This window comes from Sciurus vulgaris (genome assembly GCF_902686455.1).
Source record: "Sciurus vulgaris genome assembly, chromosome: 7".
NCBI classification, from domain to species: Eukaryota; Metazoa; Chordata; class Mammalia; order Rodentia; family Sciuridae; genus Sciurus; species Sciurus vulgaris.
In genome coordinates this window covers 85,073,801-85,083,281 of record NC_136467.1, presented here as the reverse complement: position 1 = coordinate 85,083,281, position 9,481 = coordinate 85,073,801, and the positions used below count along the sequence as shown (strand labels likewise).

Sequence of the window (9,481 nt, the reverse complement as noted above, 5' to 3'; positions counted from 1 at the left end):
TAACCACATATTTTTAAGTCCCCTTATTTTAATTTAAGGAGACTCCCCCATACACACCTGTTCTTCCAGGCTAATGTAACCACTCTTCATCTAAGCCCATTTTTTCTCCATTCATCTCTTGAATTTTCATATTTTGAAGATCAGTGTTTATGTTACATGTTTCCTAATTTTTCTAAACATATTAATCACACTTATTTTAAAGCTCTATCTTCTCGTGCTTTACTACATTTCCCTAGGTTGTAGATTTATTGCTGAGTTAGTTTTGTTGCTGTTTGTTGCCTGTCTCTTGCATGCCAGTTTTTCTCAAAAATCTGGTAATCGTTTTCTTCTCATCTCTATATCTCATAATCCTTGTTTGAACGTCTGTGGATATAAATTAGGAATGCCAGGTCTTCTTTGATAGCAGCAGTGAAGTGGGATGTGTGCAAGGAGAGATAGACAATTAGCTGTTCTCTTGTTTTGTGGGTTCTGCTTGCCTCCTGAAAATTGTAAATTGCCTTGGATGCTGTTCTGCATTTCAAGTTCCACCTTTTACCTTCTTGGATTCAGCACAACCAGAACGTTTCTGTTGTCTGCTGCTTGGGCAAGAGAGAAAGAAGATACTGTATACAAGAGTCAAACCTGGTTTCAGTTCTGCATTGAACATCTCAATATTTGCCCTTGTCTTCCTCCCACTTGTTTCTTCTGTTACCTGAATCTGGTATAAACTCCAAGATAAACTCCTTCCAGCATCAAATGTGTGTTTTGAGGAGAATAATTTTTAACTTGCTTTTTCATCTATGAGTCTCATTTTTTTTCGTCAAAAAGTCCCTGTACCAGGCCAGGGTTGTGGCTCAGTGGTAGAGCCTAGCTTGTATGAGGCACTGGGTTCGATTCTCACACCACATAAAAAAAATTAAATATATTGTGTCCATCCACAGCTAAAGATATTTTTTTAAAAGAAGTCCCTGTGCCTTTTGATTTCCAGTACACTTACAGATATTATAATATCTTTCTAATTTTAAACTATGGACGTCAGTGGGACATGAGAATATATGCTCAGTTACCCCAGGCTGATTGAAGCAAAGTCAAGAAGGGACAAAGTTATCTCACACAAATGCTTTTCTCCTACTACACCATGTGAGATAATGCTTAACATTAATGATAAGCATATATTGCTAACCAGACAATAATTTAGTCCTCTTATTCTCACTGCATTGGTCAACTTTCATGTGCTTACCTTTAGTTATGTGATAAGAACATTTCTAAATCCCAAGGGCAGCTGCCCCTTATGTAAACTCAGATCAAGTATGAACCATTTGATGCCCTTAAAACTCCCTGGAGGGAGGGAAGCTTATTTGCTAGCTTTGCTTTTCAATGTAAATAATGGAACCAATCACCAATATTCTTGTTAAACATGGACAAAAAGATTTATATTCTCTTTGTTTATTTATATACAAGGATTGCTGAATATAAAATGACCTGCCTTTTATTTATTTGTTGATTGAATTATTACCTCCATTAGCTGAGCAAAACTCCTATAACCATCAAAGCTTATTTTTTTCTTTTTAAGTACACAGCATATCTGATTCCAATCTGCCATAGTTTGTACTGGTATACTGTATTGGAATTATTGATCAGGTCAAAGTTAAGGACAACTTAGAATGCTAAGCTTTCCATTCTTATTTTTCTCCCTTCCATGACTTGACTTTACCATATGCTGAGAGTCAAGTAAAAATACTGGATTCAAAGAAGAAACTGTTGAGGCCCCAGGATTTGTGTCATTTGTGACATAAGACAAAGGCATATATATATACTGTCCATTATTTCTTGCTTGGATTTGCCCACACAATGCACACTTCCCAAGCCTCTCTTAGAGAACAGTTTGAGTCATTAACATTAATATGTACCAGGCTATCATGTTACCTTTGGCAGTCATTGCCTCCCATTTGAAGTATGAATATGAAAATATTTTCCCCTCACATTAGTACTAGGCCACCCCGAGAGATGCCATCTGTTTCCCCCCAAAAAATTTGCTTATGGTGTGTGTTCTCTCCTCTCTGCTATTTGTGCTACATTTTTGGAAGTCAGTGTCTAATAAAAATGATCTAAGAGTAATTTTTCCTAGGGAACACTGAAGTCAAATTTCCCTTGTAATACTTGTACTCAACAAAATAAAGCATCAAATTTAGATTCTTTGTGAGCTCTATTATGGTGCTTCAAGCCAAATATTAAGTCATTAAAAGTATTTTACCAAGTAGCTCCTCAGAACAGGATTAAGATGCCCCTGAGAGCAGTTGGCTAATCATGCCACTTTTCAGCTGTCCAGGGGAGCAATTTGCCTATTAAAAACTTTGTCATGATTTAGCATCAAGAAAATGTGCTCTGTAATTATTATTCAGGTTACATAGTCCTGATTTTTGGCAGAAAAAAAAATGGAGGAAATACCATCAAAGTAAATCTAGCTTTGCTGAGTGTGTGGCATCTAGACAGTATTTTCTGATAGTCATGTGCTAGAGAAGTTTACGTGAGTGAAAATACATTGGTCCTTAGGCCCTTGGAGTGTCCAAGGCTGTCACAAAAGCCTAAAGACCGGTGCTTTTGTCTTGGACTCATAACATTCTCATGCTGCACCATACCATACCATACCATACCATACCATACCATACCATACCATACAAGTGGTATTATTCCACGGAAATCATGGCTAGGGAAAGACTGGGAAGCACTCATCTACATAACAATAAACAGGCAGAAACCAACACAACACATCTTGTGGTCATGGTGAGAATTTTGTCTATTTAAAATAGGCAAGCAGGAAGTTGTTACTGACTGTCCAATTGCTTTCCATTTAACCGGAAAAACAAGAAAGTTAAGTGTGCAAAAATTTCAATAATCCTATACTTTATCATAATTTCAGCTTTCAAGTATTCTTTTTAAGCAAGTTTACAGTTAAAAAATGATTTAATAAATTTTGACTTTTTCTTAACTAGCATAACCTTTAATTATCCACTTTGAAAAATAAAATCTGACACACATATCCTGATTCGAATTTTCCTTTATTACTTAATCTACTGGTAAATTTATTTTGAAATCTATTCCCTACCATTTGCTTTATCTTCTGTTGCACTTGGCATTAAGAGCTTCCATCATATTTTGCTGTCCCCCAGGTAGTTCCAGGAGCAAACTGTGTTGCCTAGAACACTGTAGGGCTTCAATAAATGTGTTGACTGACTGACCTGAGTTTCTTTTTGCTTGCTCTCCTTAAAGACTCATTTCATCTCCCTTCAGCATAGAAAAAGAACATAAGCAATGAAGAAATAAAATGTTGTCTACTTGAACATTAGCACTAAAAAATAATTCCCTTGTGGTCCATCATCCTGCCTTGGATACATTTTTCCCAAATAAGGAAGATTCTTTCTCTGTAGGTTCTTTTTGCTCCACTCTCCTTATCAAATGGTAACTGTTGGTCTATTTTTTATAACCAGAAGATTGCTTATCCATCAACTTGCCATCAGTAACAATGGAGTCCAATACAAACTGCCTTCAGTGAATGCATCTCTAACAACACTACAGAATATTTTTTGAACACAAAATTTTTGTACACTTTTAAATGATTGCATCACCAGCTGCAGCACTGAGAATATCTTTGTGGTCGAGCTAGGTCATATCTGGTCTGTGAGGAGTTATAAAGTGGAGCTATGGAGGAATAGAAGAACTAAGTGGTAATTTTGAAGATGTTCATCCTAAAGTAAATTACAAGACATTAACTCGGTCTCCAGCAATCCCAGGTATTAAGAACTTTCAGCATAATTTAAAAATTAAGGAAAGTGCTTTGAACAATAGTGCCAAGGGAAATGCAATGGGAATATCTGAATATGTAATTGGAAATTAGCCATAATGAATCCCCTCAGGCTTTTAAAATAATAGTAAATTATTAGTATATACACAAACTGACCTCAGATTTCCTCAATATCCTAGCAGGTAGAAAAGCATGAGGAGCATACAGGAGAACAAGGTCCTGCTACAACATTCCAGGGAAAGAACACCACAGTCATTCATTAATCCAATGAAGTGTCCTTTACAGCCTAAAAGAAAAGAAACAAGCACCACCTACATTAAGAATCATATCTGCAATGATGTCAAGGTGAGGGAAACGATAAAGATGTTATCTCCTAAGGATAGGAGGGAGCAAAACCAAGCACTGCTGCTTCTGCCTCAACTGTAAAGTTCCGGAGCGAAGAATGATGTAAATTCCCTCCTCCTCTGCCTTTTTTTTCTCATGATCCCCCAAAAGGGGGTCTTCCCATATACACAATAGTCACTACCACCCATTGTGAGAATTAAATCAAACCTTTGGCTTCTGGGAGCCCTTCCAGGTACCAGTGGATAAGGGGTGAGAATCATAGCTGGTGTCACAGAGAAGGAATACACTAGGATACAGGTGCACATAGCAACTGAAAGAATTGGTCTTGCTACAGGTCAACTGTCTGGCAAGATGTGACTTATATGAAGTCCACAGTATAAGGAGAAGTACTACTATAATGCAAAAGGCTGAACTAGAGGAACTTTTGGGACTGTTTTATTTGTTTGTTTTTTAAAACTGTTCTTTTAAAAAAAAAATCTTTTTGTAGTTGCAGATGAACAGAATGCCTTTATTTGTTTATTTTTATGTGGTCCTAAGGATCACACCCAGTGCATCACACATGCCAGCAAGCACTCTACCACCAAGCTACAGGCCCAGCCCTGGGGACTGTTTTCAGGCCTGACTTTTCTACTGAGTAAATGTAGAAAAAGACATCTGCCATATATTAATAAAACAAAACAAAACCTCAAAACAAGTGTTTGAAGTGTAGAGGAAGGAAGAATGATACTTTTTTTATTAATAACTGTGAGGCCAATTTTGATATAAGATGTATGCATGGAATTGTGTCAGGATCTTTTAAATGAGGTACCTCAAATGAAAGTAGGCCAGTTAATATATAAAAAGGAATGTGTAATTAATGATGACTAAAGTAGGAAGGGATAAAATACAAAGTTTTAATAAGGAAAATGTCTGAAATAATTTCAAAGCAATACAGTACTTGGAGGGAAAAAAAAAACAGCAAGTTAAAGAAAAACGTATTTAAGTGTGCAAGCATGTGGAAAAGACGCAGCACATATCTAAATGTGTGAAATGGATTAGTTGCAAAATGACCTTGGTCACTTGCTGAAGCAAAGAGAATAAAAGTAGTGTTCAAAGTTAAAATGATAAATCAAGCAAATATAAGTAAAGTCAGGTCATAATTATAGAGAAAAGATTTATGCAAATATTTTTAAATATCAAGAAACATTTTTCTAATGGTAATAAAATGGGCTCACATGCAGCCACATTGATGGGAAAAAAGGTACCGGAGATGATGCTCCAGTAAAGCTGGTCCTTCAGAGCTCTTGACCTTGGTGTAAATCTTGCGCTTCTCTCTTTCTTCCCAAGCAAACTTTTGTGCTTCAAAGAATTCTTGGGGAAAGAATATTTTATTCTCACACAGGAGAACCACATATTCTAGGAACATTTTTGGGGAAATACTCAAAGGAATTACTTAAGCAAGCAAGCATTTGGGACTCAGATTCCTGGAATTTGGGCCCTATAGCCATTTATTGGCCGTGTGAACTTGAATAAACCAATTCATCTTTGTGGGTTCCAGATATTGTTTTATGTGGTTTGCACCTCTATAAAATGAAGGGACTTGGGCAAGATATTTCCAAAAGTTATTTGTCCTATGTTATAAAAAATATAGAACATAATTTTTTACATCAGATTTGTCACACAAATGTTGATGAAACATTGAGCAAGACATTGCAAAGCATTTGCTAAAGCTTTGTACATAAACAAAAAAATCCCAGCAAGTTAAGTAAAAGGGTCACGTTTTCTTAATATACTTTTTTTTTCTTTTTTTTTTTTTTTTTTTTTTTTTTTTTTTTACTTGTCTTAAAACTGAGTATTTGAAGCCTACAGGGTTAATCTGGGGCAGTTCAATAATATTGCTATTTTTAGAGCACTAACACACACAAAGTGAATCCAATAAAGTTCTGTGTATTGATTCAATATTAAGTATTAATTGCATGACCATCATAGCACCTCTTTACATCACACAATCACCAGAATTAGAAACTGTGTTGAAAACTAAAAACAGGGCAGTCCAATAATTAGAAGTTGCACACCTTTACTATATAGAAACCAGGTGCATGGTACAGTGCAGTTGTAAAAATGGAAGCCTGCAGATCTGACAAGGAAGTCAAATCCTGTTTTTAGATAATTTGGGAAACCTGGCAATACTGTTGAAGCAAAATACTCAACACAGCAGGAAATGGACTGGGGAGAAAAAAAAAAAAAAACATTCTATAACCAAATAAACATCTGATATTTCCTTTTCCTTTGAGAATAAATACAGTTAAGGTCACTTTTAGCCTTGGAACGGATATGTTTGCCTATGATGATCTTGCTAATGACTACACGATATCTGATGTCCTCTGCTAGGATTATAGTTTTTGAGAAAGCCATATTACAAGAGGCATCTACTGTAAATACCTAGAACTTCCTTTTATGGCAACCACTATCGAATTCACTTGTCTTAAACAGTGAACAAGGGAAGATGGCCTCATGTTGCCTTTGCAATAATAGTATATGTTGAGGATCGAGTGGCTTTCAAGCAGCATGGTGGGTGTGAGAATGTTTGCAGTTTAGATCATTTGTTGCGTTTATGGGTTGGTGAGTCTGTAATGACATCGCCACACTGGGCTGAGGTATGCTTTCTAGTTCCACCATTGTCCAAGTGGAGTGCCATTTCTTCTGATATGAAAGTGTTCAAATCGACATCATGGAGTCCATCTCTCCTTCGACTAGCATTCGATCCACTGCTTACATGTGTAGGAGAGCCTGGGGTACTCGAGCGCACGCTTATACTAGCCATTGCACCACTAAGACCATGCAGAGCTATGGCTTCCCGGAAGGGTTGCATATCAGTCTCTACAGATGAGCTAGTTTCCGTTGAAGTAGCTCGGTTAGGGGACACTACAGTCAGTCTTGGGGGAGCTCTAGAGTTTCGTGGTGGAGGAACCTTTCCACACAGGAAGCTGATCAAATCTTCTCTACGAATAGTTCTTCTGCGTTTTTTAACCCAAGCCAGCACATCCTTATTGCGTCGCTGATAGCCAATCTGAATTCCAATATCAAAACTTCGCTGATGGGTATCCACACTTTCTTTGTAGAGGTTGGTGACCGCGGTGGCTGCGTTTTGGAAGGGGACCCAGAGAGAAAGTCCTGGCTGCTGACACACTCGGTCTTTGTAGAGCTGGGCCACGGCGGTGGCCGAGTTCTGGAAGAGGTGCCACAGCTTCTGCTGCTTGTGCTCGGGCTGCGCGGCGGCCGCCGCCTCCTCCTGCAGCTCAGGGGACAGCTGCTCGTCCTGCTCGGCCTCGGCCAGGCACTGCCGCTCCCACTTGGAGAACCAGTGCTCGGGCCCGTGCTCCTGGATCTCCGCCTCGCCCTCCTCCTTCCGCTCCTCCATCCTCCGCGGCCTCCCGCGGCCTCGTAGCCGCCGCCGCGTCCTCCTCAGGCGGGGCCCCCGCGGGAGCGTCGTCGTCGAGCGGCCCGGCGGCGGGGCCCGGCGGCCGGCGGCGGCTCCTCGCGGCGGCCCAGGCCTCCTACACCCCGACGGCCGGCGACCCCGCCCCGCGGCCCCGCGCAGCCCGGACGACCCCCGCCCCCTTAATATACTTTTAAAATGGTTTAGTAAGTCCTAAAATGAATGAAACAACTCTGCCAATGGCCACAGAACATGTAATATTTGAATGTTTTCCTCTTTTAGCATTGAGGCCATTGTGCTCAATTTGAAAAGAGATTTGTTTAAGTAATTAAATTCTATCTGTCCACAAGAGTAGTAATCTGAAAAGAGGGGAGAAAAAGATTCTACACTAGCTGTGGCCAAGCACTTAAAATTGTGATTTATTATTTCTACTGGTCATTATATAATTATTACTATGCTGCTTTTTTGTGTGTGTGTATCCCACATAATGAAATCTGGACATTTAGAAATTATTAATATTCATTTCTGCGTATGAGAGTATGCTCAAGGCTCAAGCAAACGCTTTTTGATGGACTTGGATGTATCTCAGTGATGGAATGTTTGCCTAGTATGCCTGAGGCCCCGAGTTCAATTCCCAGTACCACTAAAAAAAAAAAAAAAGAAGAAGAAGAAAGAAAAGAAAAAACAGGAGCATGTGGCCAAGGAGTAATTACTAAACTCATGAATAACTGCTGTAATATCATGAAGTAGATGATATTTCAAAGGAGAAAGAGAGATAAAACAACACAAGACTGGTCCTGTAGATACATATCTTTAGGGGGCAGGGAGGTATAGTCAGGTGAAAAGAAAAGTCATGAGCTCTTTATGGAAGCAGAAGGACTTTAAGGCGGGAATGGCTAAGAGAATGAAAAGCAGAACGGAGACCAAAAAGAAAGTTATCCATGGTATTTTTGTGGAAATAGAGATTATCCTGCTGCCCAACCCTCTTGACATCATAGATGATCTCTTATTTAGTAGAGAAAGATTGAGTAGGCTACGGGACACTGCTCCATCTTCCACACACTCACCCTAAACTCTTTTTCACAGGTCCCTTGCCATCTCTTCAAAATGGGAAACTGACTACAAAGATTAGACACATAACAGTCACTTTAAAACATAATGGCAGCAGGAGGAAATAGTAGCGTGTACTACCCTAGAGAGGAGAATTCAGGGAGACGCTCCGTGACACATCAGGCAGAAGCCAGCACTACTGGAACAGAGCCAGATTTAAGGGCTTAGATTATTACTGGGCCCTCTGGAGAGCTCATCTTGGCTCTTCAGAAAATCAGAAAGCACTCCCTTTACTTTCTCTGTTCTTATCCCATTTTCAGTAGGTTAGCCAAAGAATCTTCCCATTTCCTACTCTTTCTCCATCTTCCCTACCCCTTCTCTGTCTCGTCCTCACCAAGAAATGATTTTCCTTTCTCAGAGATGAGTCATAGCTATACCACAGACTTTTCTCCAACATCAATTCAAACTCTTTCATAAAGATGATAAACTTTCTTACCCTCCTTGGAGAACTAACTATTGAACTGTTGAAAATTTTGAGAAGCAAGCAATGGCTTTAATAGAGCAAAAATTCACATTTAAACTTTAATGATTTTTAAATAACCACAAGTCTCGTCTTTAAGGCAGAGTGTGCCAGATGGTTCTTTGCCAGCACAAGTTGTTCTCTGTGTTTATAACAGGTTTCTGTAAGTTACTTTGATTGACAGAAACCAGTTGTGTTACAAAACAGTGTGACATCAGGTCAATCATGATGGAACTTGATAATGCCACATCAATAATGTGACATTTTATACTGTAGTTTGGAACAAATTGTGGACAAAAAGAAAGGGATACTTAGTAATGAATAAATATTCTAAAGAAATGTTAGTTCCTTGCATCATGACCTTTGT

General features: G+C 38.9%; 1 protein-coding gene across 1 annotated transcript; it reads right to left on the bottom strand.

Annotated features, from left to right (window-relative positions):
- Positions 1–5,945: 5,945 nt before the first annotated feature.
- Positions 5,946–7,600, bottom strand: LOC306666162 (HUWE1-associated protein modifying stress responses 1-like). Its single transcript, XM_079148062.1, has one exon. The coding sequence runs from the start codon at positions 7,524–7,526 to the stop codon at positions 6,705–6,707; it is 822 nt and encodes a 273-aa protein (XP_079004188.1). The 5' UTR covers positions 7,527–7,600; the 3' UTR covers positions 5,946–6,704.
- Positions 7,601–9,481: the final 1,881 nt, after the last annotated feature.

Bases quoted from the DNA above. Each gene is read 5' to 3' on its own strand.
- LOC306666162 (XM_079148062.1), bottom strand. From the start codon at position 7,526: ATGGAGGAGCGGAAGGAGGAGGGCGAGGCGGAGATCCAGGAGCACGGG.